Source organism: Nicotiana attenuata, unplaced genomic scaffold (genome assembly GCF_001879085.1).
Source record: "Nicotiana attenuata strain UT unplaced genomic scaffold, NIATTr2, whole genome shotgun sequence".
In the NCBI taxonomy this organism is placed as follows: Eukaryota; Viridiplantae; Streptophyta; class Magnoliopsida; order Solanales; family Solanaceae; genus Nicotiana; species Nicotiana attenuata.
In genome coordinates, this window is record NW_017670425.1 from 284,110 (window position 1) to 306,485 (window position 22,376).

General features: G+C 38.7%; 1 protein-coding gene across 2 annotated transcripts; it reads right to left on the minus strand.

Annotated features, from left to right (window-relative positions):
- Positions 1 to 9,395: 9,395 nt before the first annotated feature.
- LOC109239241 (transcription elongation factor TFIIS-like) lies at positions 9,396 to 14,455 on the minus strand. 2 transcript variants are annotated; one of them, XM_019405783.1, is made up of 3 exons: positions 14,184 to 14,455; positions 13,918 to 14,097; positions 9,396 to 10,644 (listed from the first exon to the last, which is right to left on the minus strand). In XM_019405783.1, exons 2-3 carry the CDS (start codon positions 14,080 to 14,082, stop codon positions 9,664 to 9,666), a joined length of 1,146 nt encoding a protein of 381 aa, XP_019261328.1. In that variant the 5' UTR covers positions 14,083 to 14,097; positions 14,184 to 14,455; the 3' UTR covers positions 9,396 to 9,663. The 2 variants fall into 2 exon arrangements, with proteins under 2 accessions (XP_019261328.1, XP_019261326.1); XM_019405781.1 differs by having other exon boundaries at positions 13,918 to 14,110; positions 14,184 to 14,454.
- Positions 14,456 to 22,376: the final 7,921 nt, after the last annotated feature.

Consider the following 22,376-nt stretch of genomic DNA (forward strand, 5'->3'; position numbering starts at 1 on the left):
GTCCTGATACATCTTCGCGGCGCCCGGGTGAATAGAGTACCGGGAGCTATGGGCCTCCTCTAAAATCAACTCTCGAAGCCCATCCACATTGGGCACACAAACTCGCCCCTGCAATCTCAAAACTCCATCTGCATCTAAGGTAACCTGCTTGGCACCTCCTCGCTGCACCGTGTCTCTAAGGACACATAAATGGGGATCATCAAACTGCCGATCACGCATACGCTCCAATAACAAAGAACGAGCAACCGTGCAAGCTAACACACGACTGGGCTCAGAAACATCCAGTCTCACGAACTGATTGGCTAAAGCCTGAACATTCAAAGCAAGCGGCCTCTGACTGACTGGAATACAAGCAAGACTGCCCATACTGGCTGACTTCCTACTCAAAGCGTCGGCCACCACATTGGCCTTCCCCGGATGATATAAAATAGTGACATCATAATCCTTCAACAACTCCAACCACCTCCTCTGCCTCAAATTCAACTCCTTCTGCTTGAACAAGTACTGAAGACTCTTGTGGTCCGTGAACACCTCACATGCCACGCCATACAAATAGTGCCTCCAAATCTTCAAGGTCCAACTCTAAATCATGCACTGGGTAGTTCTTCTCATGAATCTTCAATTGCCTCGAAGCATAGGCTATAACCTTGCCATCCTGCATCAATACTGCACCAAGTCCAATACGGGAAGCATCACAATAGACGGTATAAGGCCCAGATCCTGTGGGCAAAACCAACACCGGTGCCGTAGTCAAAGCTGTCTTGAGCTTCTGGAAGCTTGCCTCGCACTCATCCGACCATCTGAACTGGGCACCCTTCTGGGTCAACCTGGTCATCGGGGCTGTAATAGATGAAAACCCCTCGACAAACCGACGGTAGTAGCCTGCTAACCCCAAGAAACTCCGAATCTCTGTCGCTGATGCTAGTCTAGGCCAGTTCTTGACTGCCTCTATCTTCTTCGGGTCCACCTGAATACCCTCAGCTGATATAACGTGACCCAGAAATGCTACTGAACTCAGCCAGAACTCACACTTGGAGAACTTGGCATATAACTGACTATCCCTCAGAGTCTGAAGAACAACTCTAAGGTGCTGCTCGTGCTCCTCCTGGCTGCGGGAGTACACCAAAATATCATCAATAAAGACTATCACGAACATGTCCAAATATGGCCTGAACACTCGGTTCATCAACTCAATGAATGTTGCTGGGGCATTGGTCAACCGAAACGACATAACCAAGAACTCGTAATGCCCATACCGAGTACGAAAAGCTGTCTTAGGGACATCGGATGCCCTAATCCTCAACTGGTGGTAGCCAGATCTCAAGTCGATCTTGGAAAATACCCTGGCACCCTGAAGCTGGTCGAACAAATCATCAATCCTCGGTAGTGGATACTTATTCTTAATTGTTACCTTGTTCAATTACCGGTAATCTATACACATCCTCATCGATCCTTCCTTCTTCTTGACAAATAACACTGGCGCGCCCTACGGCGAGACACTGGGTCTAATGAAACCCTTATCTAACAAATCCTGCAATTGGTCCTTTAACTCCTTCAGCTCCGGCGGGGCCATACGATATGGCGGAATAGAAATGGGCTGGGTGCCTGGAGCCAAATCAATACAAAAATCGATATCTCTATCGGGTGGCATACCAGGCAGGTCCGAAGGAAAAACATCGGGAAACTCCCGGACAATAGGCACAGAATCTATGGGAGGGACCTCAGCACTGGAATCACGAATATAGGCCAAATAGGCCAGACACCCCTTCTCGACCATACGTCGAGCCTTCACGTACGATATGACACTACGGGTAGAATGACCTGGAGTCCCTCTCCACTCTAAGCGAGGCATACTCGGTAAGGCTAAAGTCACGGTCTTGGCATGGCAGTCCAAGATAGCGTGATAGGGTGATAACCAATCCATCCCCAGAATAATATCAAAGTCAACCATATCTAAGAGCAACAAGTCTACACGGGTCTCAAGACCCCCAATCACTACAACACACGAACGATGGACTCGGTCGACCACGATAGAGTCACCCACCGGTGTAGACACATATACAGAAATAACCAAAGCGTCACTAGGCATGACCAAGCATGGTGCGAAATAAGATGAAACATATGAATACGTAGACCCTGGGTCAAATAGTACTGAAGCATCTCGATCACAAACAAGAACCGTACCTGTGATGACTGCATCTGAAGCCTCAGCCTCGGGCCTGGCCTGAAGAGCATAACAACGGGGCTGGGCCCCACTACCTTGAGCTGTATCCCTAGGTCGATCTGCTGCTAGCTGACCTCCGCCCCTGGCGGTCTGAGCTCCACCTCTATGACCTCCACCTCCACCTCTATGACCTCTACCTCCACCTCTGGCTGGCTGTGGGGCATCTGGTGCCTGAATCATAGGACGGGGACCCTGCTGCTGAGAACTGCTCGAAGCTCGAGGACAAAACCTGGAAATGTGCCTCGTGTCGCCACAAGTGAAACAGGCCCTCGGAGGACGGCCCTGGGAACTCTGAAGCGGCTGTGCACTAATAGGTGCTGATGGCGCACTGTAGGACTGCTGGTCTGAATACTGCCCACGAAAACCACGATCACCTGGGGCACCCTGAGAAACCTGGAGGGCTGACTGGAAAGGCCTAGAAGGCTGACCCCTATCATAAGAATCCCTGCCTCCAGATGAGGCACCACTGAATCGACCTGAGTGACGGGGTCTCTTGTCTGCTCTATAACCACCCCCCTGTGGCAATACCATCTCGATCCTCCGGGCCACATTAGCCGCCTCCTGAAAAGTGATACCACTCCCCGCCTCCCTAGCCATCTGGAAACGAATCGGCTGAATCAAACCATCAATAAATCTCCTCACCCTCTCCCTCTCAGTGGGGAGTATGACAAGAGCATGGCAAGCTAGATCGATAAACTTGGTCTCATACTGAGTGACCATCATAGAGCCCTGCTGGAGGCGCTCAAACTGCCTCCGATAAGCATCCCTCTAAGTAACGGGGAGAAACTTCTCCAAAAACAACTCTGAAAACTGATCCCAAGTCAAAGACGGCGACCCTGCTGGTCTGGCTAAACAGAAATCCCTCCACCAAGTCTTGGCGGATCCAGCTAGACGGAATGCAGGAAAATCAACTCCATTGGACTCCACAATGCCCATGTTCCGAAGAACCTCGTGGCAGCTATATAAGAAATACTGGGGGTCCTCAGAAGAAGCACCGCTGAAAGTAGTAGTGAAGAGCTTGGTGAACCTATCCAGCCTCCACAAAGCATCTGCGGACATAGCCGCTCCATCGCCGGTCTGAGCTACTAACCCCGGCTGAACTGCCATAGCTGGCTGAACCAATGGAATCTGACCTTGGGGAGCTACCTGCTCTGGAGTACGTGTAGTAGGAGTCTGGGCCCCTCCTCCAGCCTGAGAAGTGGCTGGCGCTACAGGAAGCAATCCTGCTCGAATGACACTCTCCATGAGGCCCACCAATCGGACCAAAGCGTCCTGAAGAACTGGGGTGGCAATAAATCCCTCTGGGACCTGAGCTGGGCCCACTGGAGCTGCTGGGGCTGGGGCCAAAACCTCCTCGTCAAAGCCGACCTAAGGCTCCGCCGCTGGTGCTGCTGCTCGGGGCTGAGCTCTGCCCCTACCTTGGCCTCTAGCACGGCCTCGTCCTCTGCCCCTAGCGGGAGTTGCCTGGGGCTCGGACTGCGGATCAGTAGATGAGGAAGTGCGTGTTCACGCCATCTGCGAGAAAGCAGAGTAGATGTTCAATTAGCATTGAGAAACCAAACCGCACGACAAGAAAGAACAAAGGAGAGATTTTTCCTAACTTGGCAGCCTCTGGGGGAGAAGTACAGACGTCTTCGTACCGATCCCTCAGACTCTACTAAGCTTGTCCGTGAGTTGTGAAACCTATGTAACCTAGTGCTCTGATACCAACTTCTCACGACCCGGATTTCCCACCCTCGAGGGTCGTGATGGCGCCTACTAATAGGAGCTAGGCAAGCCAACTTAGTTAACAATTTCATTAAACACTTGTTCCTTTTTAATAATTAACGGCATTAAATAAAGGCGACGGAATTAAAAGCATTAGCGGAAGACTTAAATTTAGATAACTGAATAAAATACAGAAATTCCAACATACGTCTCTACCCCGGGACTGGAGTCACATTCTCACGAACATCTAAGAAGTACTACATACAAAGTCTGAAAGAACATAATCTGTTTATCTCGGGTACAATGAGATGACAGCCAAATGTAAAGATGGAAGGGAGACGCCGGGCCTGCGGACGCCTGCAAGCTACCTCGGGTCTCTCTGGACTGAAGGTTGGCTCCCGTGCTAAAGCTGTTGTTGTTGCTGTTGCTCGAAACCTGGACCTGTGCAAAAATGCACAGAGTGTAGCATCAGCACAACCGACCCCATGTGCTGGTAAGTGTCTAGCCTAACCCCGGCGAAGTAGTGACGAGGCTAGACTGGACACCACATAAACCTATGCAGATATATATATGCAAGTACAACGGAAAGAAATAGCAAGAACATAACAATTTAAGCTGGGGAGGGGAACATACTTCAGGGGGTGACAGATAGCACAAAATATCGGGAATAATTGTACGTACATCTACATTTTTAACTTCTAACAATAATGAAAAGACAAGGCAACCTTCATATTCAACTCATCTTGTTACAGGCGTGCAACCCGATCCCATTTCTCATGAATCTCGTGGTAGGCCTACCACCCGCTCCCATTTCAATATCACTTGTGGTAGGCGTACCACCCGCTCCCATTTCAATATCACTTGTGGTAGGCGTACCACCCGTTCCCATTTCAATATTACTTGTGTTAGGCGTACCACCCGCTCCGCGTACCACCCGCTCCCATTTCAATATCAATTGTGGTAGGCGTACCACCCGCTCCTTATACTTTCAACACAGTACACAAATACGGTCCCGGCAAGGGAATAATCACAGCAAGTCAAACATCCCAACAAGGGAGGGTCAGCTATAACCAGTCCTATTCAACTTCTCCTTGGTACAACTAATATCATTATTCAGTTGCAATTTTCATAGGATCAAACAAGGGTACACAATTAGCAAAATTAAGACTCACGGTCATGCTTGACACCGACGCATGGATACTCGTCACCATGCCCATACGTCGTACCCCACACAAATCAAATAGCAATTATGACTCAACCCCTAATCCCTCGAGCTAGGGTTAAACCAAACACTTACCTCAACTTTCACGGCCAATACAATCCTCCACAATCGCTTTCCCTCTCGAATTCGGCTCCAACTCAACCAAATCTATGCAATAAGGACTTCATGTTATCAATATGTGCTAAACAAATCAAACCCAATGACTAATTATAGCTTTTTCATCAATTTACCCCAAAAGGTCAAAAATGCCCCCGGGCCCACATGGTCAAAACCCGAGGTTCGAACCAAAACCCGATTACCCATTCCCCCCGTGAACTCAAATATGTAAGTTATTTTGGAATCGGACCTCGAATTGAGGTCCAAAATCCCCCAATTTTAGAAAACCTAGGTTCTACCCTAAATTCCCAGTTTCCCATTTAAATCTTTGTTTTGAAGTTTGAAATTATGTTTAAAGATGTTAAGGAGTAAAGAAAATGAGTTGGAAATCACTCACCAATCGTTTTGGAGAAGAAGAATCGTTTGGAAAATCGCATCTTGTGTTTTGGGTTTTGAAAAAGTGAAAAATAACTGAAAATCCCGACCTTATATACCCTTCTGAAAAACTCAGCGCGGACCGCGCAAAAGTGCACCGCGGCCGCGCTGAGGAGCTGGAATTTCACACTCTCTGAACCCACCCAGCGTGGACCGCACTGTTTTGGTGCGCGGCCGCGCTGAGGAATTGGACTAAATCCCCTCTCTGAATCTCCCAGCGCGGACCGCGCTGATTAGTCACGCGGCCGCGCTGGTCGACTTGAACCTCTGGCCCTCTGAACCTAGCCTCGCGGACCACGCAAGAATGCACCGCGGCCGAGCGGCTTCCAGCGCGGACCGCACGGAATCGACCGCGGGCCTGCTGGGGGCCTGCAACTCCCTGAACCTGCAACCATCTGATATTTCTAGCCTAAGACCTCCCGGGACCTACTCAAAACTCACCCGAGCCATCGGGGCTCCAAACCGAACATACATATAAACTCAAAAACATCCTACGGACTCATCCGTGCGATCAAATCCCCCAAACAACATCATAAACATCAAATTAGGCCTCAAGACCCATGATTTCCTTCCAATTTTTTTCATAAAACATCAAGTCTAGAGTTTTAAGTCCGAAACACGTCAAACGACGTCCAAATTCAACCAAACTTTACAGTAAGTGCTTAATCGTACATAAGACTTGTACCGGGCGTCGGAACCAAACTACGAGCCCGATACCATAGTCTTTTAATCAAATTTCACTTTCCAATTCCTTAATTATTTTCAGAAAACAATTTCACATAAAAATTTATTTCTCGGACTTGGGACCTCGGAATTGATTCCGGGCATACACCCAAGTCTCATATTTTCCTACGGACCCTCCGGGACCGTCAAATCACGGGTCCGGATCCGTTTTGCCCAAAACGTTGACCGAAGTCAAACTTAATCAATTTAAATAACAAGATTTAACAATTTTTCTCACAAATTTCATATTTAATCTTTCCGGCTACGCCAGCCCGGACTGCGCACACAACTCGAGGCAACCCCAAATGAGGTTTTCAGGGCCTCAGAAGTACAGAGGGAGTAGGAATACAGGTGATGACCCTTTGGGTCGTCACAGTTCCCTTATTAAAGATTTTATTTTACTTGTGCAATTTTATTTTTAGCATACAAAAAATATGTAGCTCCCTAGTGAAAATATTGATTTTACTTGTATTATTAATAATAAAAGTGTGATTCCTTCTTTAAAATGTTAATTATATTTGCTTCTTAATGTCTGGGATGTAATTTTCATACAACAATAATAACATATATACCCAGTGAAACTCCATAAGTAGGGTCTAAAAAATTAATATAATTTTTATATTTGCAAATAAAGTGCTTATTAAATTACCCAAATAAACTAAAAAAGTACCGGACAAACGTTCCGAACAAACTATATATTAGTAGTTATTATAAGGTATACATTGAAGAAAACTTTGGCACCCGCCACCTTTAATCATAGATCCGCCTCTGATCCCAGGGAAGGCAACCGCTGGTAATTCTTGTAAGAGCAAAGGTAGCCCATGTAATATATGCATTGGACAGTGCGGTGCAGCACTTGGCTGTTGGTGCCCGCAGATTTGGCAGGGCTTTTGCATCTATACCCGCTTTTTGGGTCTCGTTTTAACTTATACCCGCTTTGCAAGAAAAATTGCAAGCGTACCCACTTTTCGCGTAACTTCAGGCATACGGGCCTGAAGTAGCAAAGGCAATCACGCAAACTTCAGCATTCTAGTAGACGGGCCTGAAGTAGCAAAAATTGATGAACCAAGTGTGCTGAAATTTTTATTTGTAATTGCTGAACTCAAGCATTCTAGTAGCTGAAGTTTTGTTCTCTATTTGCTGAAGTTTTTGTTTATAATTGCCGAACTTAAGCATTCTAGTAGCTGAAGTTTTGTTCTCTATTTGCTGAAGTTTTGTTTGTAATTGCTGAACTTAAGCATTCTAGTAGCTGAAGTTTTGTTCTCTATTTGCTGAAGTTTTTATTTGTAATTGTTGAACTTAAACATTCTAGTAGTTGAAGTTTTGTTCTCTATTTGATGAACTTCAGCATGTTTTATGCTATCACGTAATTGATTTTTTGTACAGATAATAAGTTTATCATAAGTAGAATTAGTAACTTAAAAAACTAGATAAATGATTTAGCACAACAGGTTAAAATGCATTGATAATGTATAAAGCTGAATCCAAAAAAAAATAATAGAATGTGAATTAAAGGAAATGGACTTATATTTACATGCATGTACGTACTGATTATGCAAGTTCTTACAGAGTCATTATACTTTATTAATCGTAAGTCGCAACAAGTTACTATCATCTTCTTCAAAACTTACTTTAGAAAATTATTTATAATTTGTTTTTAAATAATCTGATAAACATACTTATGACAATCATCCCCATGAAGTGAAGTTTCATAGCAGCACCAACAAAAGCAAAAGAAAGAAGAAGAAGAAGAAGAAGAAGAAGATCAGAAGAAGAAGAAAACAAAGGAGGAGAAGGAGGAGGAGAAAGGGGGCTGAAGTTGTTTAAAAAATGGGTACAAGTTAAAAACTTTTTAAAAAAATTGGTATAGATTAAATGGGGGCGACCAAATAGGACGCCACATGCAATTTTTACATATTTGGCGGTGTCACTGATGGTTTGCATGCCATTAAACCTTTCCCCTTTAAACATATTCCTTGAGGCCGCTATACCTCTATACGAATATTGCTCAACATAATGGCAACTAAAGCCAAAGCCACACATCTTTTTGCCCAAGTAATGCTCCATCTCTGTTTCTTTCTGTTATGGTCTATTGCAAGGAATGTGACTTGAGTCCCACATTGATACTATAAAATATTGATGTGGAGTATATATAGCCTTGGGCTCTCCCACCTTAATAGCTAACTTTTGGGGTGGTTCTCCCTAGGTTTGTATCAATGAATTACTTTCAAAATGTGTAATATATAAGTAAATAGCATGAAATAAAGGTTTTATACAGGTTGGAATGTGTGCGAATTATTGGATATAAGCCTGGGTGATGTAACAACCGGAAACCCGTGAAAGTCAATAGGCGTTACTTTCTGGCAAAACTGTGGTGTCAAGGACACTGGTTTCTGAGCCATCAAGTGGCAGTTCCTTGTACCCCTGGCTTCTCATTATCAGTGCATTGACCATTGATGATTCCAGAACTATGTGATACTGTTCGTATAGTTTTCCATCACTGTTCACTCGTTTTCAAGTAGTGCCTGTGTCAAGTTTACTTTAAAGCTCATATTTTGTAAGTGCACTTGAAAAAGAGAACTGTACCTTGCCCAGCGATCAGAAAATCATTGCAAAACTAGCGTAATTGCACATGAATAAGAGAAATGTATCTTGCGTTCCAGTCTATAAACTCATGCAAATGTATCGTATTCGTACACCGTGGAAAAATGCAGCTGTTATAACCATGATCTCATCTTCCCTGCAGCTCACTAAACCTAGGAAAGATGAAATGTCCATGAATCGGGAATTACTTGTAAATTTCTATGGTGAAGAAAGAAAAACCAAATGTAAAAGAGAGGAATGCTTTGAGAAGTTGACTCCCCTAGGACTTTGGGTCAGGAGCATAAGGAGAGATCAGGACTTGAAAATTTTGTTTGTATAAACGGAATCGCATACCATAGTAGACAACCACGCCAGCTCATGTTGCCAAATGATTCAACAAAAAACTAGGCATTCAACTTTAGTGCACCTCCACAGTAAAACTTTTAGATCAAGCATAGAGCTGAGAGTTTAATCACAAATAGACAAATAACTACTTGTAACAAAATTGGGCTACAGGGCTAACTCAGAAAAGAAAAACACACAGTTCAGATGTCATAATATCCCATACAATAAAATAGCATGGGCGATCGTTCCATGCATATCGGAGACCGCCTCAAAGAAGACAATTAAAAAATTACCTAGAAACTACATCATAGTTGAGAAAGGATCAAGTTTAACAGAACTTCCAGCGATTATCGCAGTTTACACACGTCACATATGTGGTCATTGGTTCATCAGCACTCCGAGTTTGCATCTGGTAGTAAGTGGTCTGATTTTTCCCACACCTACCGCACTTGAACTTATCAGTACTGGCCACTGGAGGACCTCCAAGTTGGCTATTAAATAATGCTTTTTCTTTTATCTTCTGATTCTCCTGTTGCCTTTCATCACTTGCCATATCTTCTGGGCTCAATTCGATAATACTACGAGGTGGGTACTGTCCTAGAAGGACTTTTCTCCGAAAATCTGGGTTGTTTGGATCCTTAATGTTAAACATTATAGATCTATACTTGAACTTCTGGGCTCCATTAGATCTACCCCACTTGTCAAACATTGCAGTTTCCACCTGAACTGCAACTCTATAAGGATCACATGCATTCACAGCATCCCTCAAATTGCCATCAACTTCACCTGAGACTTTGCAAAGAGCCTCAGCAAGGAGCTCCCGAACTTTGTCTCTCACAGAATCCTTACAGTAAATGAGAGCAGACAACTTTGGTGGGGCAGCAGTTGCCGCGTTAGAGCTCAATTTCTCATCCTTGGGTGTCTTCTCAATCTTTACGCTTTTGGAAGTAGTACTCTCAGTCTTCAAGACAGTGACATTCTCAGACTGTATCTCGGTAAAGGAACTTTCTGACTTTGCTGCTCTCTCAGATTTTGAAATCCCAGACCTGCTTGACTTCTCAACCTTCACATTCTCACCCCTCGACACCTTTTCAACCTTCACCGAGTTCACACTCTGAAATTTATTGGCTTCATCACCATCAGCTCCAGCACATTCAGATTTTACAGATTCCCCGTTTACTCCATTGCCATTCTTATTTTTCATTGTTTCTCTCACAATTATGGTCTTCCAGTTCTTAACTACATCAGAAGCCAATGCCTGGATCTTCTCCCTTGGATGTTTTGTCAATAGCCGGAGACGTTTGCCCACCTGAAACATTATTCTTTCCATCAAATACAGGAAAAAAGTACCTCCACTAGCAGATGGGCACCTTCAAGTGCATAATAACTAGAACAAAGAAACAACAACAGGTAGTACAGCCAGTATGTGATATTCCAAAATCGCTAGGAAAGCCCCAAGGGAAATGAAACAAACCAGCTGAAAAGCATGAACTCAGAAAAATGCCACGCGTCTTTTACCCAAAAGCAGAGTGAAAACGGAAAGAGGGAATTGCAGCAGTAGCAATAACAATGACACCCAGAAATTTGCGATAGCACTAATAAGAAATTTCCTTTGAACCAAGACCCCACAAAAAGAAATTTTCAATGTCTTTTGAATGGATATCTCTAAGCTACCTCATAAAGTTTGGGTTTTCTTTGGGGCGGAAGGGGGTAGAAATTTTGGAGGGGAAGGGCGCTGGGGTAGAACTCAGACCCATCTACCATAGAGGAAGACCTGATGGTTCTGCCCTCTAGTCACTCACCCCACTTGGGGCGGAAATGAATTTGCAAAACCCGCACACGCTAAAATTACCAATACGCACATTCAAACACGTGGACATCCTCCAAATATGTATTATCTCTTATAATATAGGTATACCGGATACAAGGTTAAGAAAAAAAGAAATCCTGCATTCAACTGCTAGCTTCGAAGAACCCATAGATATGACGTTAAGAAACCACAAAATCCGGCATTCAACCGCCAATAGTATTTTTTTTTATTGGTATTAGATGAGAACGTATGTCATCTTTGTTGGTAAAAAATCCGGACTGTACTCAGAATGGATGAAATGCCAACATAACATTGATGGATTCCAGATAGTGTCCATTGCAACTACGACAAGCGAGAGGTGGCACTAGTTGCCTATGAGAATTTTTGCCACGAACAAAGACATGTTACCAGATGTTAGGAATTTCTCCTCTTCTGCCTAGCTTTTGTCTGTTTTCACATAGGATTTACAACTGATATTGGCTTCCTTTTTCACTACAATTTTGCAATTTTTGGTCAACTCTTGTCCTTATTGTAATGGAGATATGAAGTCATCATCGGTAATAGCAAGATGAAACAATAGGGCTGCACTACTACCAATGTCTTGTGAGTACTATTACCATTATTTTTTCTACTTGTATTCAATAATTGTCTATCCTGGTTGTATTAAAAACACTGGTCTTACTATATTATTTAGTTGAAAAGTTATGAGCATCGTTAACAAGCCAATGTCAGGTGTAGCAACACCGATTTGAATAAGGTTAATTGTTCTATTATGCCAATTCAAATTATTGTGCTTGGAGTAATTTGCACATTTTGAGAAGCAACTCGCAATTGATTGATCCACATGCGGTATTGAAGTTCCATTATATTTCACATTTTAACTTAAAAATTTGTTAGAATCTCTTTAAAATCCTTTCTTCTAAGTAGGTTGGAGATGCAAGTGGTGCCTCATCTTCATCAGTTGATGCATTGGGATCTTTACTGTGTGCTGTCAGGATTTTTAGAGATACATTGGATACACTTAGATTTGAGTCACAAATAGGAGAAAACAAGGTTGAGGACGAGTTTGAGGATAAACAAATGATGTAATTTGACCTTGTAACCTTTGTTTTGTGGGTTAAAATGGTGTTCAGTTTACCCGTGCATGTTACAATGTTACATAATGTAATTGAATGGGACACACTCTTTAGACACGTCCATGTATGTAGTTAAACATTCTCCTACATTTACCTTATTTAGAATGTTTTTTAGTATTGTTATGGGCACGTTTAAAGCGCGCTTAAGCCTTAAAGCTCGGTGAAGACCAGTGCGCTTCGCTTCGCTTATTTGGCACTTTATAGCATGTTTTGCCAAGCTTCTTTTTTGGCCAAAAGTGCCTTTTTCAGGGTTAAGGTGTTTCGCCAAGCATTTAGAAGGGAAAAAGTGCTTCTGAGTAGAGACAAAAGCATGTTTTGAGAAGCAGGAAAAAAAAAGGCACTTTTTTGAAAAACACTTTAGAGAAAAAATACACTTAGAAGCACTTTTTAAAAGCTTGGTCAAACACTAATTGCTATCCAAAAGTGCTTTTCAAATAATTAGTCAAACACAAACTACTTCTAACTAAAAGTACTTTTTTGAAAAGCACTTTTGATAAAAACACTTTTCAAAATAAGCTGATTTTAGAAGCTTGGCCAAACGGGCTATTAGTATAAGCGTCAAGGTGTTAAGGCGTGTGCACCTTGACCGATAGGTTCTATCTGCAAGGGCAAAACATCTTATATATACCTTAACTATTTTGGACTACTCCAAGAGACCATGTTCAAAATGAAGCTCTCTATCCATGACTCCGGGGTCTAGACTCACGGCTATTTGTGTTGATCATTTTTTATAATTTACCAGAAGCACAATTTCACAAGTTTACATTCCCCGAGTCCATATTGTTTTTCTATCCGCAACGAATACTCAAAGTTGCTTCAGGATAGCTCCAATAGTAAAATGTTAGGGCACAAGGATAAATTTAGTAATTAGAAAAAAACAACCCATAAATAGTAATTATTTCAAGAACCCGAAAATTATTCAATTAGTAAGAAGATATACTGATTCTCCCTCCCTCTATCCTCACTCCCTCACTCCATCCTCAGCACAAATGCTTAAACATCACAGTTGGCAAATTTTCTAGCGAACAGCAAAGAAAAGTCTAATCAGGGCTTTAAGCTTCTCAAATCCAGAGACTAGGTTAACCTTAGGTTTCCTAATTGCTGTATGAACTCTAACTAGTACTCAACCCATTACAATTTATGTGACATAGTTTGACTAGGCACGGAGTTTAAGAATAAAAGGAAGCCTTTTGGAAGTTATGGTCTTAAAAGCTTAAGAGTACTTAATAGCTTTTGTGGGGCTTTCAACTTGTGTGCTATAAAAGATTCTCATTAAGGATAAATGTGTAAAATAGAAAGTTCAAAGTTAAATCATTTCCAAATATATAAATGCGTCATTTCATTTGGAAGGGACTAATAACGAAAGTGTGCCACATAAATTGAAAGGGAGGGATTAGTATACAACTTGATGCCTTATACATTCAACATCAGAAGAACTAAGCAACCGCTGTTACGTACAGATTTGCATTCCAACAAAAAAAAGTACATATAGACTGCAAATAGATTGAACAAACTGTAAGCGTTTCAACAGTGACTAAACTGAACAGACAAATATGGGGATTCTAAAACTGAAAACGCCGGAGATTGTGTATTAACACAATGGCGACAGAAGAAAAAGGAGGAAATATCAGGGTACCTGTGAGGAGACGAGGACTTGATAATTGACAGGAAATTTCTTGAGCCGTTTCAAAGCGTCAAGGCACCTACTCTCCTCCGGTGACGAATCAGCACCGCCGTCAACTGCGGCCGCATCAGCCGCTCGCTTTACCGCATCAAACAGCTCAATCAGCTCCTTCTCCATCTCTTTATTTCACCACTATACAGACCGACTAAAAACAATAAAAAATGCACATAAGAAAATTAATATAATAGCAATGCGCAGAAGGAAGGAACCGAGCTTACCGATGCGAAATCGATTCAGGATTAGGAGAGTGGCGGAAGCATAAGAAACCCTAGAGCTTAGATGCGGGCAGGGGAGACTGGTCGTATGGTAAACATGTAACGCTTTGAGGCGGGGGAATGAGATAATCGAGGTTGTTGCGGCACGTGTGCGGTGATCGGACGGCAGAGAAGGAGATAACAGGATCCAATGATGCGGGATCAGCCACAGTGTTAGAGAGGGTTACGAATTACGATTTGCCAAATATGAAAAACTGAAACTGGGAACTTCTGTACTTCGTCCTGTGCGTTATAGGAAACATTTATAATTGGTACAAGGCCACGTGACTTGCGAGAAGTTCTGCTTCTACGTTGCGGAGGGTATCAATTACTCCTACTAGCTTCTTTTAAGTGGAAAATAAATTTGCTTCTTTTATCATTACTAGCGTTAGTGTATGCATCGCGTCAATCTATATTTATCAATCATCAACATCTATATATATTTTATCTATCTATATCTATCTATCTATGTATCTATATCTATATCTATCTATCTATAAGTTGATTGTCGAACCAAAACAAACCAAATATTAGACATCTTTCAATTCTTCGCCGTAGAACCGAGTCATTAAAGTTAATTCTCTTTTTTGTCTTCAGCAAGTTATACACCACTTAATCTTGATTAAACTGTATGTGGTCAAACATGCTATTAACTTTTTATTTTTCATCCTTTAAATCTTTCTGGAATAAAGTAATCCGAACAAATGTTTTAAATATTTTCTTTTCTTTCTGGTATATTCTTATTGAAGGTGTGTCTGCGTCGGTCACGATTAGATTTTGCCATTTTGGAGACATGGACTTTATTTGTGGAATCTCTGAGTTCTAAATATATTAGATGTTTTACTATTTTTGTAGTTAAATGTCAGTTTTTTATTTTCCTGTTTTGTGTTAAAAGATTAGACGAAAGTGTTAAGATTAGATCACCCAGGGCGGAGTAGCAGTTTTGGTAAGTTCAAGAGTGGCAAATGCAATTAGCAGACTCTAAAAAAGTTTTAATTCAATTAGGATGCATTGCAGATTTTGATTTATACAAATTACCTTGTGTGCCTTCTTCATCTTCTCGAGATAGTTTCAAAATAGTAATTTTTAAGGCAACACTTCATGGCGTACTTTAGTAAGTTTGCACTTTTTTTTGCTTGCTGCATTTTTTTATTTTCTCTTAATGTAGCTTTGCTCTAATAATATTAAGTTTTTGTATAGTTTATTTTTTACTTTATAATTCAAACAAGTGTTTTTTTTTTTTTTAGTTAAAAAAAACTAAGTATGTGAAATTAATGTCTTTTTACTTTTACTAAACTTAGTTGATTGATTAATTACGAACGTANTAATGAATTTATTAGAAAAAATAGAGTTTGGGTTTGACTCATGAGATTGAAATAAAGTGCACCACATGGAATTAGAATATTTATGTGGTTCGGAATCTATAATTTTCAAATATAAGATTTGTAATAAATAATATAGTTGTTTTTTTATTATATCTTAATCTAAACAAATATGACTCCCATATACCTATATCATTAAATATTAAGTAACTAGCGTGACCATAAATTCTGAATATACCTATTCCATAAGTGTTTATTGCATTCATGAAGTGATTTTAAATCTTTTAACATAATTCTCAAAATCCTCGGTTCCATTTTGTCTTTAGATTGTGTCAAAACTTTAATAATGAGTAGGTTTCGATAATATATTTTTTTTTAAAAGAATATATAGATTATTGAACTTTAAAATACATATTCAGTAATAAGAGACTTTAAAATATTTACCACAACAGAAAGTTTATTATTTTTCGTACGTGTTTTGTAATATTTGACACATGATATTTATAGCAATAACTTTTGTACAGTATGATTTCTTCTGTATAATAAAACAAATGTGTTTTGAATGTGGCGCTAAGAAATCTAATATTTTTAGACATAAAAATATGTAATAATTGAAACGGAATAACGTCCAACGCAAAAAGAAAAAAGAAGGGTCATAGAGTTCAATGCTTAACAGATAATACTTTAGTATACCGGAAGGCTTAATTAAAGTAAAGTATCGCTTCACAAACAATAGTAAATAATATTATATTTTTAAGTGAGTTTACAGATTTAATCACATAACGTTGTGATTCTAAAATATTTAATTAATTCCATTTTGTCATCCTATATTATGTCAAAAATGTTGTTAATGACTTGGTCGAATTATATATTAGATAATTTTTATTTTAAGGAATTGATTATTACCTTCGTACTTTGTACATATTCAACAGTGTAAGCAATTAAAAGTTTATTATTTTTAATACATATTTCTCGTGCAACGCACGAACATAGAGACTAGTTATTATAAAAGCACGAATAATTTATGCTAAATATTGAACGACTAAAATATCCTCAAAATATTAATCGACTTTTATGACCTTAAATATTTGTATAGTTTAAGGATATAAAGGTAAATCACCTAAGACTANATTTAACTTTGTAGGTTTAACTAAGCTATATATTTTAAAATTACGTTTGAATATAAAAATATTTAGTTTGAAATCGTCTTCGAATAATATGGTAGATGAAAATTATTTAATTTTTATTATCAAATTGCTTTAAGATACTATGGGTAAATATGAAAATCTTATAAATATCGATACTTCTTTTTGTTGTTGTATTATTTAAAAAATTAATTTTATTGTCTCTATAAACAAAATTAATAATTTTCCAAAATGAGAAAAAGATTAGAAATGAGCATTTGCACTGCACAAATAGTCTAATCAACACATGCATAGTGCATTTAAAGGAGAGTTGTGGCTAGAGGAATGTGGGGTCCGCGTGTATTTTACATTTAAAAAATACAAACATGAAATTTTTATAAAATGACATATATGCCCTTGGTCAACCATCTTTCCTTTTCTATATAATAGAAACTACACATATGCCTATCCTACAAAGTTGATTTTGGGTAAAATTCTTTTGAAACTTTATCGATTTTGGACTATTCCTTTTAACCTTGAGTTTTGGATTATGTAAATTGGTATGACAACGAACGAAGTATTGATCTATTTTTTATTCTTTGTTACTGACTTTTTCTCAAGTAGTTTTTATTTGATAAAGTTTTATTATCTAGAAATATTCCGGAAACATTAGTTGACTTTTAATTAAGGATAAATTATAAATAACCTAAGTCTAAAAAAAAATTAGGTTTAAGTTACACATGCGACCCTATAAAGTTGATATTTGTCAAAATTCTCTTGGACCTTACCATTTTGAATTAATTATATTAATAGGTATCACAACCTACAAAGTGTTGATCTTTTTTGTCGTCATTGACTTATTTCAGATTTCTCAAGTAATTTATGATTGATAAGCTTTTATTGTCTAAAATTAAAACATAATCATATTTTATCAAGATAAAAAATTGATAAAAGTAATTAAAAGAGAACAATGGAATGCTTTTTGCTTTTATAGGTAGAGAAGACATGATGCTGACAGGTATCTTGTAGCACAGATTTTAACCCTTTTTCAGTTCGATAAAATTTTATGTCTAAAATTAAAATTAATCATGTTTTATCAAAAAGAATTGATAAAAATAATTAAAAGGATCAATTGAATACTTTTTGCTTTCATGGAAAAGAAGACACAATGTTGATGAGTACCTTGTAGCACATATTTTAACCTTCTTTTTTAATCCTATCATTAAAAGAGATTTAAGCCGAATAACATAACCTAAACCAAATCAAGTTTCAGCCTTTTGAATTTACAAAAACACATGTCGATAAATTAGACCTATGTTAACAGCTACTCGAGCAAGTTGTAATGGAGCGAAGCCGCTTGATTAGATACAAGATTGAAAGTTTATCACTTTTGACACGAGATATTTCGTGCATCGCGCGAACATAGAGCCTAGTTATTATAAAAGCACGAATAATTTATGCTAAATGTTGAACGACTAAAATATCCCTAAAATATTGATCGACTTTTATGCCCTTAAATATTTGTATAATTTGAGGATCTAATGGGTAAATTACCTAATAATAGAATTCTTTTTCGATTTAAACTACACATACAACAAGCCTACAAAATTATTTTTGAGTCAAATTCTTTTAGGAGACTATTGTTTTGGACTACTCCTCACCACGTCATTATTGAGTACATTTAGATTTTAACCGATTGTGGCTAAAAGTTACAAGCACTTTCAATTCCTTTTTGTTTGTAGGAATCCTTTATTAAGTTTACTTTTATTATCTTCTATATTTATTATAAAGTACGAATGTTAAAAGCTAAATGTTGAACGACGAAAATATCATTAAAATATGCCCTTAATTATTTACATAAATCTTCACAAGAAAAGGACAAAACTGAAAATACACCCGCTAAGATGACGAGTTGTAATAAATAAAATAGGAATTTAACCCAGGAATTCTGATATATACGCGATCAACTAAATCTATCAAATTTAACTTGGGTATATGTAAGACTTGTTCATAAGGAAACCTCTTTACGTTAATTATATTGGCTAAGAAAAGCAGCAACAAAAATTATCAAATTATCAATATCTCAATTATGTTTGGATACTGATTTGTTTGTCCCAATAGACACTAATATAAAGTTTGTTTAAATTTCTTTGCAAAGTACACGTTTTTCATTCTAATAATGAGTTTTTTTAATATTTGTTCTTAGTAATGATACAATTTATCATGTTTTTCTTCTTTTTGTTTGTTGCTTTTTTAATTTATTTCTCAGCATAAAAATTTTGATATCCCATGTAGTCTAAGGTATTTGCTAAGACAAAGAAACATAAGATTAGGAATGATTTTATATAGAGTATTCTGCTAAAGACCCAGGGAAGAAGATTGGTAAGATCTCTTATATGATGGAATCTATAATATAAAATATCTTTGAGGACTATGGCTGAGTTACATGATTTTTGGTATTTTGAGATGAGTTGTTCCATATAATAACTTTTAGTATATTAGAATGCTAAATATCGAATCACAAAAGTATTTTCAAAATATTAACCGTCTATTACGCTCTTCTACGATTAAATTATGCTGATGTATAAAAATGTACTAAAAAGTTATCTAAGAATTGGACAGTGAAAATTTAACATAGAATTCAAAATACTATAGGATTTTTCTACATGAAATAGGCATATAATTAAACTAATTACTGTAGCTTACGAATTTTCAAGTTCCACATCACTTAACTTTTCACAAGTATGCGTATTCATCACAAACGTACGCAAAATATACGTGCAATATACAAAATTAACAAATATATAGTATCAATTTTCTTTCACACGAATTTTTACTTTATAATGACTAGCGAAAGATATACGTGCAACGCACGTACATAGAGACTAGTATTACTATAAAAGCATGAATATAATATCGGTTTACCAAAATAGCCTTAAAATATTTAATAGTTTAACTCACAAAAAAGGACAAAAGGAATTAATACAAAGTTAAGATGAGGACTTATAGTAGGATACGAACTTAACTAACTTACACTAATATGCGGAAGCCTGAAGCTTTAAAAAAAATTCTTATTTTTAGACATACTTGGAGTCGCATCGTCACTGGCTATGTATCTTCAAATTCTACTTGCAATACTCGTGATATAAGCTATAATTCTATTTCTTTATGGATATCAACAGTCACAACAGACTAAAAGCTTGATCTTTCTTCCTTTTCGATTTGAACTGTATTCCCAATTCAATTTGATATGAATTTACTATATGAATCCATTTAAAATAGACTGGGGCCAAATACTTCTACAAAAGAAGTCATTATTCCACATTCTTCATCATAAAATTTTGAAGGAGTATCGGCAAACTTTTCAAAAGGTACTATTCCCTCATATTATTATATTTTTAATTAACTTTATTATTTTCTTTAGAGATTTTCGATATATATATATATATATATATATATATATATATATATATATATATATATATATATATATATATATATATATATGCAGACTTTAATTAAATTGTATTTTTTTTGCACGAAAGGCTAAGAGACAATATTTAACTATTTATTAAGAAGAGTATTGCACTTTCATTAATTGTTAAATGGGAACAAACTTGGTTTGAAACGTAATTGTTAAAAAAATTCGGTGTTCTCTTTGTACATCATGATGCTATCTGCCAAACCCAGTAAAACCTCTGCCCCAACATTTGCTCCGGAATATCATGATGTGGACACGTAACCAGCAGACCCTTGAACCTCTCCCACGTTTCTTGTATTGTCTATGCTGGTTTCTGTGTGAAGCTCAATATTTCATCCATTTGTTGAGCAGTCTTGTTGGGTGGGTGAAATTTGTTCACAAATTGCTTGACTACTTCCTCCCAAGTAGTGATGGAGTTTATGGGAGTGAATTAAGTCAAGTCTGAGCTGCTCCCGTCACTAAGAATGGAAACAAAAACAGCCGTATTGCTTCCGGTGTCACGTTATGTTGCCTCTGCGTGGCATAGATTGACAGGAAATTCTTCAGATGCTGCTGAGGATCTTCAACGTATGACCCTGAGAACAATCCCTTGTTCTGCAACAAGTGTAGCATGTTATTTGTGATATGGGTGAATCTGCTTGTATCTGAGGGACTACAATGGCAGTTGCAAAGTTGTCAGCGGTGGGTTGCACCCAATCATATAGTGCTGCTTCTAGCACAAGGCACCACACCCTGATCGTTTGGGTCATTCACGTTGTTTTTGTTGTTTAGATGATCGTCTTCCATGTCTGGTTCGATTTTTCGGATGAGTTCTATTGTTGTTTGCCTTTCCTGTTTGCACGATTCAATACCTTGAAAACTTTCTCAGGATCTGATAATACTTCAAACAATTCACCAGTTCTTGAGGAGTTTCTAGGCATGCACCTGTAACACCCTAGACTACAAACGTTAGAATTTCAATGTAATCAGTTTAAATTGAAGAAAATTGACTACACTAAGATATTTTTTTTGCACTTCTTTTAACTGCAATCAATAACACCGTTAATTCCCCAGCAACAGCGCCAAAATTTGATCACGCCCAACTATGCCTTATAAAAAGGACAAAGCGATTGCTGTAAATATATTCCGGTTAACAAGTCCGGAGTCGAATCCCACAGGGAATTAACCTATCAATCACAACTATTGGACTTACACAAATTCACGTATTCAATCTTCAGAGATATTTAAGTAATAGGTTGGATGTTTACTAACTAAATATTACGTAATAAAAATACAGTAATGAAGAACTAACTATAAACGGTTTGTAAGCAAGGATGGGAATGATCTATGACGCACATGGACTCTTTCTGCCGCACAATGACCCCATGGTAATTTCTATCAATGTTCTAGATTTGAAGACTAAACGTGTTTTGGTTGACCCTGGAAGTTCAGCCAACATCATCCAATAGAGAGTGCTAGAGCAAGCCAAATTAACCAGAAGTATCATTCTGGCAACAAAAATCTGGGCTCAATTTGGCGAGTGTGACAACCCGAGGGGAAATCCTGCTGCCCACGAATGCCGAAGGGGTCACGAAGACCACCTTATTTGAGGTGGTGGACGGCGACATGGGCTACAACATAATCCTCGGTAGACCATGGTTACACGAGATGAATGTCGTACCATCAACATGTCACCAACTGCTAAAATTCTAGACCCTAGTGGGAATCAAACAAATAAGAGAAGACCAACCGACAGCGAGAGAAATAAACGCAGTTTCGGTTTCCAGAAGTAAAGGGAAGGAACTCAAAAAATAGCAGTTACAAAAAGCAACGCCTGCTCCCGAGCCAAGCAAAGATGATAAAGGAAAGGAGTCATCAGAATCCCACCAGGTACCGAGATACTTTTAGGTACCGGGACAGACAGACGCGACCAAGTCCATGGCAGAAGAACTCAAACAAGTGGCTTTGTTTGAGGATTTCCTAGAGAGAAAATTTCACTTGGGGACAGGACTCAACCCGAGCTCAGGTCAGGATTTATTAATTTTCTTAAAACTAACATTGATTGTTTCGTATGGTTGCACATGGGTATGACAGATATTCCACTAGAAGTGGCCGTGTACAAGCTAAGTTTGGACCAAGTGTCCCACTGGTAAGGCAGAATAAGCACCCGATAGTTGAGGTCAGAAACAGGTTTGTTAAAGAAGAGGTAACTCGGCTACTTGACATCAGTTCAATCGGGAGGTAAAGTATC